The sequence below is a fragment of the Zalophus californianus genome, chromosome 17 (assembly GCF_009762305.2).
Source record: "Zalophus californianus isolate mZalCal1 chromosome 17, mZalCal1.pri.v2, whole genome shotgun sequence".
Taxonomy (NCBI): domain Eukaryota; kingdom Metazoa; phylum Chordata; class Mammalia; order Carnivora; family Otariidae; genus Zalophus; species Zalophus californianus.
The window spans coordinates 672,131-687,026 of record NC_045611.1 but is presented as its reverse complement, the minus strand read 5'-3'; the positions used below and the strand labels follow the sequence as shown (position 1 = coordinate 687,026).

At 60.8% G+C, this 14,896-nt stretch overlaps 1 protein-coding gene across 11 annotated transcripts in view; it reads right to left on the bottom strand.

Moving 5' to 3' along the window:
- Positions 1-272: 272 nt before the first annotated feature.
- ANKRD11 (ankyrin repeat domain 11) overlaps positions 273-14,896 on the bottom strand; it is a 191,967-nt gene continuing 177,343 nt past the window's right edge. For 8 of the 11 annotated variants that reach the window (XM_027619873.1, XM_027619875.1, XM_027619871.1 and 5 more), the window contains 6 exons: positions 13,592-13,739; positions 6,729-13,210; positions 5,062-5,160; positions 4,833-4,976; positions 3,186-3,278; positions 273-1,233 (listed from right to left, as the gene is read on the bottom strand). In XM_027619873.1, the coding sequence (XP_027475674.1) occupies positions 1,048-1,233; positions 3,186-3,278; positions 4,833-4,976; positions 5,062-5,160; positions 6,729-13,210; positions 13,592-13,739 (7,152 nt within the window). In that variant the 3' untranslated portion in view covers positions 273-1,047. Of the gene's footprint in view, positions 1,234-2,821; positions 2,986-3,185; positions 3,279-4,832; positions 4,977-5,061; positions 5,161-6,728; positions 13,211-13,591; positions 13,740-14,896 lie in introns of all 11 variants that reach the window. The other 3 variants (XM_027619880.2, XM_027619877.2, XM_027619878.2) reach the window with 2 other exon arrangements.

Here is a 14,896-nt window from a genome sequence, read left to right as displayed (position 1 = left end):
CCCAGGCGTGAGGGACTCTCGTTTCCTTCCTATTCCTGCCAGGCCCTGGGGGCAGCCGGCTGGAGGTGTCCCCGCTGGGCCTCTCCCTGTCCCCTGCCCTGGACTGGCTGCCTGGGGTGCGGGGCGGGGGGCTTGGGAAAGGAGGGAAAATTGTTTCAAAATTAATAGGTACTAATTGGGAAGGAAAACAAGTTGAAGACGCAGAGGGACCCCTCAGCTGAGTCCTGGGGGTCGGCCCCTCCTGGAGAGGGGCCTGTCATGTACAAAGAGCATTTAATTAATTTATTTATTTCTTTACACATAACTGAAGTGATGTTACAGTACAGAAGTTATTTACAACTGTGCAGTAATGTGTTGCAAAATAAATTATCTAGAAGGCAGCAAAAGTACATTGTGAATGTGTATAAAACTGTACAGCGTTTACGGGTATACTTTTTATATGATTATTGGCTCTGTAGTGTTTCAAGTTATGTTCTCAGAAAGAGAAACAAAATGCCCAAGATTAAAGGAAAAAATATACAAACCACGTGGATTTGACTCCATTAAAAACACAACCCGAGTCCCGGCTCCGAGTCCGTGTCTGGCGGGCAGGCGGGCGGCTGGCCCTCCCCCCCCCCCGCCCCCGCACAGCGTCCCAGCCTGACTGAGGCCCGGGGCAGCCGGACAGCAGCTGGGTCCGCACTCTCCCTGCCCTCCGACCTGGAGGGCACGGCTTCTGAGGGGTGGACGCCTTGATTTTCTTTTAGTTGATCAGAATGGAACAAGAAATTTTAAAAAATACACTCGGTTCCGCAGCTCCTGAAATGCCCGTGCAGCCGGCTGGAGGGCAGACCCCGGCCGCCGTGTCCGCGTCTGCGTCCCCGAGTCTCCTTGGCCTCCCGCGGCAGCTGGTGTTCCAGAGCCTTGCCCCAGGGGGCAAAGTGCGGGTCTCTCCCTGGGTGTCCCCACCTGAGGGACAAGGCTCCCTCCACTGCCTGAACGTGGCAGCAGCGCCGGGCAGACACGTGTGGCCCTCGCCCGTGTCCTATGCGGCCGTACCGAGGTGCGTCAGGCTGGCAGAAGCACGAAGTCGTCGTTGACGTCGACCATGGGCACGTAGAAGGAGGGCACCTCGTTCACACACAGGGACTTGTGCCCGGCGGGGTCCAGCTCCTGGACCTTCAGCTGCCACTCCATCCTCTGCACGGCGTTGAGAGCCGCGGCCTCATGCTGTTGCCGCATCAGGAGACACGTCTGTGCGGGAAACACAGCAGGTGAGGGGAGCTGAGGCAAGACCCTGGCCCCCCACCCGTTCCCCCCCCCCAGCTGCCCAAGCGAGGCCGGGCCCCTGGGGCCCACACACCCCCCCCCCACAGGCTACCCGAGCGCCCCCGGCCTCTGCACGGCTCAGCAGCGGTGCTGAGCCCACGGGCGCCCAGCCCCGTCCCTGCGTGGTGCCCCACCCCCAGGTTTCACAGTAGCGTCTAATTAAAACTGATAGCTACTGTTCTTGGCCATTTTCATTTTATAATTATTTAGGGCTGGTTGTCTTAGTCACTTGTACTACAAATTATGTCTTTAAAAAAAAAAAAAAAAACTTTAGGCTCCATGCCACATGTGGGGCTCGAACTCATGACCCCAAGATCAGTAGTCGCATGCTCTACCCACTGAACCAGCCAGGCGCCAGAAAACAAACGAAACACATGAACCTGGTTATCTAGGGTTTGAAGCGTTTTGTACGCGGGGTATCCTATTAATTAGGTTCTAAGTAACGGCGGTGGTACCGTTCAGGGTGTGCTACGTTAAGTGTCCCGGATGGAGCAGGTGAAAGGGGGGAGCCGAAAGAGCGTCTGATGGAATCACTGAGGTGGGACAGGGCTGGAGGCGGCGCGGATGGGCCTGGGGTTGGGCGGGTTTGCGGGCAGAGGGTGGGTGTGAACACGGTGTGAGGGCTCTCCTCGCGGCCAGACCTGTTTTCTCAGACGCGCGCACAGAAGCACAGACGGTGGAGGAGCAGTGTCTAATCTGCCTTAAAATGGTTCCATGTGCTGAGGGGTCGGGGTGTGAACCCTCCTCCGTCTCTACTGTTCTGGAAACGAACCACTGTTTATGGTGGCCACGGCTCCAAACCAGGCACACGTGGCGTTCTTCCTTTCTTTTTCAAAAGATTTTGAGAGTGGCACGCGCACAAGTGGGGGAAGGGCAGGAGAGAGAGAGACTCTTGAGCCGACACCGCGCTGAGCGAGGAGCCCAAGGCAGGGCTCGATCCCACGACCCTGAGATCGTGACCGGAGCTGAAACCGAGAGTCCGACGCTCAACGACTGCGCCCCTCCACGTCTTTTTCTATTCACCCTGGTTTTTTAAGTTTTTTGTACGTTAAGGACATTACACTCCTGTGTTTTCAATGCATAGCGTCTAACTTTAACGTGGTCAGGATGGCTCTGTCTCGTTACGGGGCAGCCACCAGGCCTGGCAGGCATGACTGGGAGGCTCCCAGGGATGAGCCCAGGGCCGCAGACGCCGCGTGGGCTCTTACTGTCCGCTCTGGGCCATCTACTCCACGCCAGCACCTCTCCGAGGGCACCACAGCCGTGGGTCCGTGAGGGGAGGGGACGCAGGTTAGGGCCGGCATCCTGCAAACACTGTCTTCCTCTTCAAGAACAGGCTCCCCCCGCCCCCACCAGCCCCAGAGCTCTAGTGAGAAGAGCGGGCACGGCCCTCTTGGGCCCTGCCTCCTGGAGCCTCCCAGGGGTGGCGCTGACCCTAGTGTCAATTCTGTAACTGGCGTTCGGTTTTCCAGTCGGCAACCCTAGCACCTGCGGATGAGGGTGTGCTTCTTACTTGCTAATCTTTCTCTATCTCCCACCCATCCTCTGCCTGCTGCACTGGTCAGCACGTCCAGAGCAGCGGTGCTGGGTGCACGCTGTGACCTTTGAGGAGGGCTCAAGGTGGGGTCCCACAGAGGTCTGACCGCCAGCTGGTGACAGGAGCTGCTCCCCGCACACCTGGACAGGAGGGAAGACACTCTAAGGAGGCAACATGGGGGCGGGGAGATCTCAGCTCCCTGAAAGTATCCGCTGGGTTCAGAAGGTCTGACACTGTCACTTCCAAACAGGGGACCCAGCAGCAGCCACCCCGCCCCCCGCCCCAGACACCTGCTGGGACCCCCAGCCCAGGCGCAGCTTGGGGGGCACAGGGCCCTCACCTTCATGCGGTCATACTTGTCGTCCACGTCCTGGAGCCAGGAGATGAACTGGCGGGCGTTGAACCGGTCGCGCACGGACTTGTTCTCATCCCCCTGCAAAGAGCAGATGTGGGCACTGGGGGGTGGGGAAGAGCCAGGCAGACGGCTCACGCGCAGAGTGAAAGCCGCAGCCTTACTCTGGAGTCTCCAGGCGCGATCCCGGTCCAGGACCGACCAGCACGGCCCTCCCTTCGCATTCCCCGCCCCCAGCCCTGGAGGCTGCCGTGTGCCTCTATGTTTCCGTTTCTTCTGTTTGTAACTTCCTGTAAAAAGGACCCTGAGAGGCCCGCGGTGGCTTCACGCAGGAGGGAAGGCCAACCTGATGTCACTGTCCTCACACACAACAGCACCTGTACCCATGGACGGGCCCCCAAGCAGGTAAGCCTTAGGCCGGAGGGGCAGCGGGTAGGTGGTCTCACAGCCCCTGCGGTCTGGCTCTTCTGTGTGGCCCTCACTTGTGCAAGTCTCTCCCCCTGGCCCCAAGCGTGGCCCCCGGGGAGCTGGGCGCAGGCCCCGTCCCAAATGCATGGGAGGGCTCGCTCAGAAGCGGCTCAGGAAGTCACCGAGGTACTTGCTTTTAGATGCAAAAATTCCCTAAAGTAGTCCTTCAGTGCCTAACCATTTTATTTTACACCTTTTGCTTAGACAGCAGGTTAATGGGGAAAGTTAATTTCTTCAAATTTTAAGTAGGCTTCAGGCCCAATGTGGGGCTTGAACTCACGACCCTGACAGGAAGGGCTGGCTGCGTGCTCTGCCAACAGAGAGCCAGGTTTCCCTGATGGGGCAAGTTTTTGAGATATTCTTAAAGACTGTAAGTGCACAGAAAATCCTTTATGCGCTGATAAGTTTTAAAAGAAATCTCTGAACCACCTACTTCTGCACATATCCAACCTGAGAATGCTGCTCATGAGCATGGGGTGCAGTGGGAGCTCACGCTGGCACGTGGGGCACAGGAGTCACCAGGGGGCAGGGGGCAGGCCCGAAATGACACACTCTGGGTGGATTTTAAAAAGTCAACAGTGGTGGTCAAGGAAGAGAATCAACCGGGGAGCAAACCGGCAACAGAGTCTGGCCCCAGGCCTGAATGCGGCAGGCAGCGGGGGACGGAGGGGGACACGGGAGTCTGCGGGGACAGGTCAGCACTGGGAGTTGCCAGCAGGTGAGGCCCCTGAAAGGCACAGGCACTCGGGACACCCCCTGGGAGCCGCCCCGCGACCATGGCAGGAGGAGGAAGGGGACAGAGCAGGGCCACGGTGCCACCGCGGCGGAAGGAAGCACACCCATGGTGGGCAGCTGCATGCTCAACACCTCCCGGCCCTCGGCTGCAGCGCCTGGCTCTGTCCACGCTTCCGACTGGGCCGTTCCCTGGGGCAGCCCCTGCAGCAGCAGCTCTAGGGGTGACTCATCCTAATTATGTTTGTTTTCCAGGAAAATGTAAGTGACCGAAGGTCCCTGAGGACCCATGCTGAACGTGCTGTTGTCTGGTCGTGCGCCGCCCCCCACCCCCCCCCAGGCCCACTCGATCTGTGGGACGCGGCTATTTCCACTCACTGCCTATGGTGTGGCCCAAGCCCAACGGCCCGGCGGGGACCATGCGTGCCCACCCACCTGACTTTCCAGGGGCATGTTGTAGACCTCCGAGTCCAGCAGCATGGTGCAGGCACTGAACGGTACCGCCTGGTTCGCAATGGTCCTTGCCGCCCGGCAGTGAACCCGCAGGATCTCCTGCTCGCAGGAGACGATGAGCTTTTCCTGGAGGACAGGAGCTGGATGAGCCAGGCCTCCCGCGGGCCAGCCGTGCCCCGGCCCGACGCCCCACACCCACAGCCCCTCTTACCCGCTCGATGCTGTGCTGCAGACGCAGCTTGCCCCGCACCGTCTCCTGCTGCTTGAACAACTCCTTCAGGGGCTCCGCCAGAGAGGGAGGGGGCGCAATCTGCAATCATGGGGGGGTGGGGGTTGGTGGGGCTGTGAACCTGCACCAGGATGCCTGCCCTCTGCCCACCCTTCCCAAACAGCCTGGGTGCCCGTGGTGTGGCAACAGGAAGGAAAACAGAGCGGTCGCTACGAAAGAAGGTGTGAGACCCAGCGGAAGGTAAGCAGAAGCTATGTAAACCACAGTGACCCCAAACTTTCCACGATGGTCATGGTACTCTGTTTTGAAAACATTTAAAATTTAAACGAAAAAGGCAACCAAACATCTCACTCAACAGAGATCCCAGGTCAAATTCTTTTGGGATCTGGTGTCCCAGACGAGACCAAACAGCTAATCCTCCCCGCCCCAGGACCGACAGGGCTAAGCTGCCTCGTCTCCGGCCCAGGGCAGCCTGGGATCGGGGAGAGCTGTGCTGGGAGCGTCCCCCATTCCGCAGCCAAAGTGCGGGCCTGGGCCGTGGTGGGAGGCGGGTGGTGGCCCAGGCGCTGCGCTCTCAGTGCCTTGCCCCCGGAGCCTGATGCTCTGAGCCACGGGTCCTTGATCAGAACACACCAGATGTCAGCCCCGGTGGAGAGCCAGCTCAGACACCAACTTTCAGAGCACACGCATCCAACGTTGACACCCCTGGCGGGGGGGGGGGGGGTTTCCCCCTGAGACTGGCGATGTGGGCTGTGTGCCTGGGCTCTCCCAGCATAAAACAGAAGTTCTTGCTTTTCTTCAAGGTGCGATGCCCCCCTCCAAAAAAAAAAAAAACAAAAGGCAGCAAATCACCTGCACGTGGAGCAGGCTGGGCGGGCTGGGAGCGAGCAGAGGAAAGCAGAGGTTGGGCTCCGCTGTGCGAGCAGGAGGCAGGAGCCCACCCAGGGGAAGGGTGTGCAACGGGAGCAGCAGGGGATGTGCAAGATGTGTGCCTGACGGCCCAGACGTGCACTCGAGGGGGCTGGGATGCGGTGTGCATGGCGGGGTTTGAAAGGGTCACGTCTGCACGGACACGGGGTCACTGGGTGCCAATGGAGGATGATCAGGCGGCCAAGGGAACAGAGTAGACGAAAGGGACCAGAAGAGGCTCTGGGTGCAGCGCCCACGGGTGGGGCTGGGGGCTTAGGGACAGGCCCTCGGGGTGGAGGGGCCCGCGAACCCCGTGAAGGGTGCACTTGGAGGAGGTGGGAAAGGGGCCAGGGTTGCTCGGGCTCCAATGTAAGAAGGATGGAGGCCTGGCTTCGCATCAGCAACATGCGGCCACTGGGAAACAGGACCGAAGTGTGGAGGGACTCACTCAGAGGGGCCAGGCCTAGGTGTCCGTGGAGGCACTGGGTGTTAGAGGGGGCTCCCCGAGTGGCAGGGAGCGGTACGGCTGTGTCGATGTGCGTGACGCGGGAGGTGGGCAGTCCCGGGTGAGGAGGGGGGACATTCACAGAGCCAAGTGAGCCGGTCTCCTGACCCCGAGGCGCCCCGTCAGCAAGGCCCACCGTGTGGGAGGCTGGTCCCCAGGAGGGCACCAAGCCCTGCTGGCTTGGCGTCTGCGCTCACGCGGCCCGCGGGGGTCCCAGCCCCGCCCTGGTACTCACCACGGGGATGTGCAGCTTGCTGAGCGGCTTGCCGTCCAGGAGGTAGGAGCCCGTGTAGGTGACATACTCGGCGTAGCACTGGGGTGCCTGAGGGGTGATGTAGCAGAGGATCTTGCGCTTCTCCTCGATCTTCTTCCTGATCTGCAAGTATTCGAAGTACGGGTTGGATCTGTCGCTGTGGTAGGGCTCGATGTCGTCCAGCTTGATGGCGTCCACGATGGCGGCCAGCGTCTGCTGGATCACTTCCCGCGTCTGCTGCGTGGACGTGTTCATCTGCTGCTGCAGCTGCTGGCTGGAGCGCTGGAAGCGGCGCTTGCGTGGGTGCTGGGCCTGGGGGTCGTCCTCCTCACAGCAGCGGCCCTTCGCTCGGGGGGCGGGGGCGGGCGCGGGCTCCTTCTCCGAGGGGGGCGAGCTCTGCTTGTTCTGGTTGGCCAGCATCTGGGCCCGGTTCCTGGTCATGCGCTGGGGGATCTCCTCCACTTTGGGGGCCTTGGGGGCTTCGGCCGCGGGTTTGGGTTCTGGTTCCATCACTTCAGGCTGGATGCTGCCCAGCGGCCCCTCGAGACTGGCACTGTCAAGTGGGCCGGCCCCGTCCGCCACGGCCGAGCCATCCACGGGGGCGTCGGGCACGCTGTGGGATGCGGCCGGCGCATCTTGGCCCTCGGCCGCCTCCTCTCCGCTCCCTGGGGGTGGCTGTTCAGGGGGTGCCGGCGCGGGCCCCAGGCTGGAGTCAGAGTCCTCGGGGACCCTCCCCTCCGACACGGCCCCGGCTTCCACCGCGGCTTCCACCGTGGCATCTGGCTGGGGCTCCTCCGGGGGCTCGGGCTCGGGCTCTGCGGCGAGCCGGGGGGCCACCTGGTCGGGAGGCCGCAGGGGCTGGTCCTCGGCGGCTGCGGCAGGGCCATCCCCGCCATTCAGGACCACAGGGGGCCCCGCCGGGGTCTCTTCTGGAGGGACAAGGGCAGGCTCTTCTACAGGTTCTGTTTCGACGTCAGAAACATCTTTCGCTTGCAGAGGGGGAAGGTCTGGCAGCGAGAAGGGCCCGAGATCTAAGTCGTCCTCGGCGCTGGGGAAGCCATCGGGCCAGGGCACCGGCTCCACCTGGCCGAGGGCCGACAGGTCATGCCCATTTTCCAGGAAGTTACTTTCCATGGGCCCCAGAGCCTCCACCTGAGCCACGGTGGTCAAACACGCAGGCTCCGGGGCCGTGTCGGGGGCTGCTTCCGGCAGCGGCTTGCAGTTGGAGAAGAAAGGCTCCAGCCTGGAGGCAGGGGCAAAGGCGGCTGGTTCCTCTGGGGCGGAGACAGGGACGGGGACCGCCTCCACCACGTCGCCTTTGGCACCCTCAAGTCCAGGCTCGGTGGCCGACAGAGGGTACGAGTCAGGGGAGCCTGGGTAAGGGGGCTCTGTGGCCCCAAAGGGCCCCGGCGCAGCAGGGTGCACGGCCTCACCGGGGCAGAAATGCTGCGGGGACTCGGGGAGTCGCTGCGGGGACTTAAGCAGGAGGTCCGGCCCCACCGGCCAGCTGACGGGGTTCTCAGGGGCGCCCCCGATCAGGCTGCAGGAGAGGCCCTGCTCCGAGGCCGCCGGGTGCGCCCACTCGACGGGCTCCTCCGTGATGACCGTGCTGAAGGGCCCCTCGTCCAGTGGTTCCAGGTAGCTGGGCTCCGGGGGGATGATGGCGGCAGTGGCCTGCTGGTCCTCCGTGGCATCCAGGGGGATGCCCAAGTCAGGCGGAAGGGCTCCCTCCATGGATGGGGCCAACAGCTCATCTCTGTGTGGAGGGGGGGACTTTGCTTGTAAACCAGAGAAGGCACCCTCCGGGGAGGGGGTGGTGTTGACCGCGGCCGCAGGCGGGCACTGCAGAGCGTCCGCTTTGGGGGAGGGGATGCCATAGTCTGGGGAGTAATACCCCGGAGACAAGCAGGCGAACTTCTCGGCAGGACCTGGGGGCCCAGGGGCCTTGTCCTCCAGGTGCTGCCCCGGTGAGTCGTAAGTGGACACGGTGGGGACGCTCTGCTGTCTGAACAGCTTGTCCCCAGGGCTGAATTCTTCCTCGGGGGTCCTCCTGATATCGACGGAGACCGAACGGTAAAGGCTTGTGCACAACGGCCTCGTAGGCGTCTGGCTTGCGGTCTCGCAAACCCCACCCGCCGCTACAGAGAACCTGTCGAAGAAGGAAGGGGAGCAGGCGCGGGCGGACGTGCTGGACACGGGCTGGGGGTCTGCACAGTCGAAAATGAGGTCAGAGTACTCGTCGGCGCTGCAGGACGGCGTCCTGGGCGTGTGCATGGCCTCCTCGTAGCTGGGGCACGACACCACGGACGCGGGCGTGGGCACCCCGGTGGGTCGGCCCTGGTCAGGCCTGGGAGAAGCGGGCAGGACCTCTTTCATGTGCGGTCCCGCCAGCCAGTCCCTCGCGTCCACAGCTGGTCCCGGGTGGGGCTTGTTCTCGGCGGTGGGCGGGGCAGGAGCGGGCTCCTTGAGCTTCCTGTCCTTCAGGGCGGGCTCCAGCGCCAGCGGCTTCTTGGGAGCGGCGTCCAGACCCTTCTTGCGCACATCCTCGGCGGGCTTCATCCTCTCCTTGAGCTTCGGGTCCCCGGACCTGTGCCGCATCTTCTCCATCTGCTTCATCCTCTCCTTGTGCCGCTTGTGCCGCTCCTCGACCTCCAGGTCCTTCTGGGACAGCATGCGCTCGAAGCTGGTCATCATCAGGTCACCGTCGCCCAGAAGCTTCTCTCTGGGCCGGGCGTCTCTCTTGCCCGCGTCTCTGGACACCGGCAGCTTCTCGTTTCCGTTGCCGACCTTTGCCAGGTCGCCCTTCTCTTTCTCTGGGTTTTCCTTGAACTTCTCCTTCAGCTTGGTCTCGCCGAGTTTCAGGCCCTCCTCCCTGGACTTGTCTCTGAGGGCGTTTGCAGGGTTGTCCCTGTCTCTGGCCGCAGGCCGCGGCTCATCCTTGTGGTGCCGCGGGAGCCCGTCCCCGTGCCTGTCGCGGTGCTTCTCCCTGTCGTCCCTCCACTTCTCCCGGTGCTTCTCCCTCCTCCTCCGCTCCTTGAGGCCGCTGGCGGTGCTGCAGCCATAGGGCTTCAGCTCCTTGTCTGCTTTCCTGGAGGGTTCTCTTTCGGAGTCGTTCTTCTCCTTCTTCTCCGCGGAGAAGAGCTCGATGCCTTTATCTAACGCGTCCTCTGCGTCGGCTTTCGTGCCGTAAGGGACCCCGTAAGCGTCGGCGTCGGAGAAGTCTTTGTCGTGCTGGCTGGGGTCCTTCCTGCCGCCAGAGTCCTTGTAATCATCGCTCTTTTCTCTTCTCTCGGACTTGTCCTTCTTGATTCTCTCTCGATCGTGGCTCTTCTTGGACGAGGACGAGGAGTGTCTGTGCCTCTCCTTCTCCTTGACCCTCTCCTCGGGGGGCTCTGGGAAGGACACCTCCAGGAGGGCGCTGAGGCCCGGCTCCGGCCCGCGGTCCGTGAAGCTGTCCGAGGACACCTCGCTGGCCTTGTCATTGGAGTCCTCCCTGTACGCGTGCAGGGCCTCCTCCTCCAGCTTCTCCAGCAGGCTCCTCTCGGCCTCCGTGCTCCTCGACGCCTTCCTGTCTCGGCAGTGCTCCCTGTCTGGCCTGTCCCGGTGCCTGCTCTTGGCCTTGTCCTCGGCGGGGGGCTTCCTCTCCGCCTTCTCTGGGGGCCTCTGTTTGTTTTTCCTTTCCTGGGTGGCGTCGACGGACGTCCGGTCTTTCCTGTCCTTGTACTTCTCTGCGGAGTCTTTGTCCTTCTTGTCTTTGTGCTTCTCGAGGACTCTCTCCTTCTTGTCTTTGCCCCCTTCCAGGGCTCCCTTCTCCCTTTTCTTTTCTCGGAGCTCCCGGTCTTTCTGCTTCTCCGAGTGCTGCCGGTCGGCGGAGTGCTTCCGGTGCCGGTCGGCGTCCGGGGGGCCGTCCACCCGCGGCGTGTCCCCGGCCTCCCCGGGCCTGAGCCCGCTGGCCGCGTACTCGTCTTTCTCGTCCTCGCTCTCGTCGGTGAAGATGTCTGCGATGTACCAGCTCTTCTCCTTTCCCTTCTTCTCGTCTTTCTTCTCAGGGAAGTCCTCAGAGAGAAGCCCAGGGAAAGTCTTCTCCCTCTTGTCCTTAACCTGGTCGAGAGCAGCTTTCCTCTCCTTGTCTTTATGCTTCTCCTTGGGGTCTTTTTTCTCTTTAAAACATCTGTCAAATTCCTTGTCCTTCTGACATTTCTCAAGGATGGATTTCTCACTTTTATCTTTGTCACCGGACTTGTCCTTGTATTTCTCTAACTTCACTTTCTCCTTCTTGTCCTTCTCCCTGGCCGGGTGCAGCCTCTCCCAGGGCTCCAGGCCCTTCCCGAAGTCGCAGTCGGGCCTGTCCTTGAAGCCGGCCTCGCCGCCCGGCTCCTTCAGCTCCTCCCGGCCCGCCTCCTCGGGCTTGGCCCTGCCGTCCTTGCGCTCCTTGGCGCCCTCGGGGGGGTCCTTCCGGTCCCGCCCGCCCTCGGCCGACTCCCTCCTCCGTTTGTCCTTCTCGGGAAGGCAGGCGGGCACACCCCTGAGCTTCTCCACCTGCTCCCTCCTCCTCTCGCAGCTCTTGTCCACGCAGTCCCTGTCCTTCTTCCTGGAGGGCGCGTCCCTGTCACTCCGCTTGTCCCCGCAGTCTCGCTTCTCGCGGCCCTTGCTCTCCCGCCTCTTGTCCTTGCTGTCGTCCTTGGCCGTCTCCAGGATCAGTCTGGCCACGGCGTCACTCTTCACGTCCCGGTAGTCTGCCACCGGGGAGTCCCAGCTGTCGTCCCCTCTGAAGTCCAAGGACGAGTCAGACAGGTCGGAGAACCACCTGTCCTGCTGGTCGTCGGAGAGGCTGCACTTGGTGTCCTCGCTCTCCAGAAACTGACTTTTGTTACAGTACTCGTCGAAAGCGGACGGGTCTTCCTTATAAACCTTTTCTTTTTTGAGCTTTTCCTTCTCTTCTTTGAAAGTCTTTTCTTTCTCCTTCGAAAGTCTGTCCTCCTTAAAGTCATTCTTTTTCTCTAATTTTGAGGGCCTGTCTTTGGACTTTTTCTTCCTTTCCTCTTTGTAAAGTCTCAGTTTTTCCTCTTTAGGAGACTTTTCCTTCACTAATTTCTCCTTTTCTGCTTTACTGAAGCGGTCCTTTTCCTCCCGGAAAGACCTGCTCACGTCCTTGATTCTCTTCAGGGATTTTTCATCCTTGGAAACTTTGACCCCCTCCTCTTTGAAGAGCCATTCCTTGTCCTCCGACTTCATCTTGCCAAGTCTCTCGTCCTTCTTGAAGTGGTCCCTGTCGTGCTTCAAGGCCTTCAACTTGTTTTCGCTGGACACATCGTTGTCCAGGAGTATGGCCTTCTCGGACCTCTGCTTGCAGTCCTCGTACTCGTAGGTGAAGCTTTTCAGCTTGAGTTCCTGACCCACCGAACACAGCCCTTTCTCCTTGTTTTTGTGTTTGTGTTTCGTTTTGTGTTTCTTGACGACCTTCCCCTCCTTGTCCAGCTTCGGAATGGCCCCGTCCACAGTGGCATGGAAAGAGCTCTTCTTCTCGGACAGGGCGCTCTGCAAGCTGCCCCTCTTCCTGTGCTCTTGCTTCTTCCGCACGGGCTTCAGCGACTCCACACTGGAGCCCTCAGAGGAGCAATCAGACTCGCTCGTCAGTCTCGTCCTTGTAGAGTCTGACAGAGAGCTAACCTCTGACCAGGCGGGAGAAGAAATGGTTTTCCAATTGTCTGTCCGCCAGTGCTTGGCGTGCGGGTCCGAGTGGCTGGGGTTCTGCTTCTGGGCAGCAGAGCTCCCGTGGGACGAGGTGGAGGAGGCAGACAGAGAGCTGAACAGGGAGGGGTCCTTCAGCACCAGCGGGGACTCCTTGAGGCAGCCGGAGCTCCCCACCGAGTCCCCGTCGTCCTCGCCACTCTCCGAGGACTCGCTGTCTGACTCCGATGAGCAGAACTTGTCGTTCCTCTTTCCAAATCGCACCTCTTTGCCTTTTGTTTCTTTCTTCCGCTTCTTTTTCACTTTACTTTTTCCCTTCTGCTGCTTGGAGCTGGAAGGCTCCCGTGTTCTGTTACTGGGCAATACTGCGTGTGCCGAGAGTCTCAGCTTCTCTCCCGTCCCCACAGTGACGGCAACGTCCTCCTCGTCCGAGGTGTCCGACAAGATTCGATGAGCTGCTTTCTTTGGTGCAATTGTGTTATTTTTAGTGTAACTTTTCACTTCCATCTTGGGTATGGAAATAAAACTGTTTGATTTAGTCTCTTTTCTGTAATCCTTTTTCAGCAAGTGCTTGTCGTCCACTGGAGGGACCCTGTCCTGCTCGTCGTCCTCGTCAAACTCGTACTCGTCCTTTACGGGGGTCACAGGTTTCTGGGGCTCTGGGTTCTTAGCCTTGTGCTTTAGGCCTTTCTCAAACTCAGAGTCTGTGTTATTGCCGTCAACTGAGCTAGAAGGGGCGAACGACGGGGCGTCTTCCTCCTCTGAGCTCTCTGCTGGGAACAGGGAGGGGGAGGTCAGAGACAGATTCACAGCCACCACCCAGAACATGCACGGGGAGGGCACAGAGCAGACGAGGTCCGGGCTGCCCTCGGCAGGGGAAGGGAGGGGGAGCCCGTCGCCTGATTTGGTGAAATCGGAGGCTGACCAGAGAGAGGTCTGTGTGAAGGCAGGGCTGGCACATAAGCAGTAAGCCTGCGGGACTGCTGGCACGGAAACCCCCGGCGACAGGGTCCTGGCAGTCCAGAAGCTCCCGTAAGCATAGGCGTCGGCAGATACGGGGAAGCTCACCGTGCCCACCACAGCAGCACAAACAGGCCCAGACCCTGTGCTCCCAGCCCCAGCCAGCACACACGGTGCGGTGCCCAGCCACTCACCGGTCGAGCTCTCCTCGCTGGATGTGTAGGTGCCCTTGCCCAACAGGAGATTCACCATGGTCGGGGAGTTGGCCACCTTCAGTGGCGTCTCGCCTTTCCTGTTGCTTTGCTGAGGGTTCCCTCCATACCGTAACAACAGCTTCACCACCTACAAAACAGCAACAGGCACATGAGGGAGCTTCCTGAGAAACAAGAGGGCACTACCGTGCCCGTCTGTGTCCAACTGTAGCCCATTCCCCCACCGTGCCCGCCCCCCCGCCGAGGACCAGAAGCCGTGCACACAGCACAGCCCAGTGGGCTCTCTAGGCCCAAGCCTCTCCTGCAGGAAGGGGCCTGGCGGCGCCCGACCTGCTTCCAAGCTCTCCGCCACAGGGAACGGCTCCCAGCTCCTGCAGGAGTCCTCCTCCCTCTGCACGGGGTCCCCACCTCCCCGAAAGCTCCTCACATGCGCACTCCCCTCCCACCAAGGATGAGCTGCCATCCAGCAGGGTTTGGTGGGTGCGGAAAGGTTCTGGAAGTTTGGGGGGAAGGGGGCGTGGGGGGTTGGCAGAAGAGAGGAAACAAAGACCAAGCTTCTGTAAGTAGGTTTATTTCGTGTTTTCATTTATTTTAGAAAAGCCTCTTTTCAAAGCCGTGCTTTGTCTGACACAGGTAAGGGTGGTCCTGTGAATGACAGACACGCAGGGTGACATTTCAGCAGCTGTGTTCAACTGTCTGCACTCAGCAACTGGGCTTCACACACCCGGGGCAGCTTTGCATGCCCGGGACAGTCAGCTCCCTGGACTCAAGTGCAAATACTGAATCCAGTCGCAGCTTTGGTCCAGAAAATGCAGCGTGAAGAGAACCTTTAACAAGGACAGCCTCATCGCTCACACCCCGTTTCTTGCTTAGGACGCCATGGCCTCCCCTCACGGGGACCCAGCTGCCTGCTCCAGCAAATCACTCTGCCCTCCGACAGGCCAAATCTGCACCTCACCGACCCTACAGGCGTGTGGTGTTGGCCTCTTCTTTTCCATGTGTGTGGGGGCCCCCTGCAGTGCTGGGACTCTAGTCCCATGTCCTTGCTGGCTGCCTGCTAAGGGCTGTCCCTACTGCTGGAAGCCACTACGTCCCTTGCCCCCTTCCGCTAAGGTCAACAATGCAGGGCAAGCCGCCCTCATGCTCGCCGCCCTCATGCTCTCCTCCCTCCTGCTGGTAACTCTGACCCGGCTGGGAAAGGGTTTCTGCCACACAGACCCTGAAGGCTGCTGCCCCCCCCCCCCCCCCCCCGGATAATCCAAGGCCACCACTTCTGATCCTTTGCTC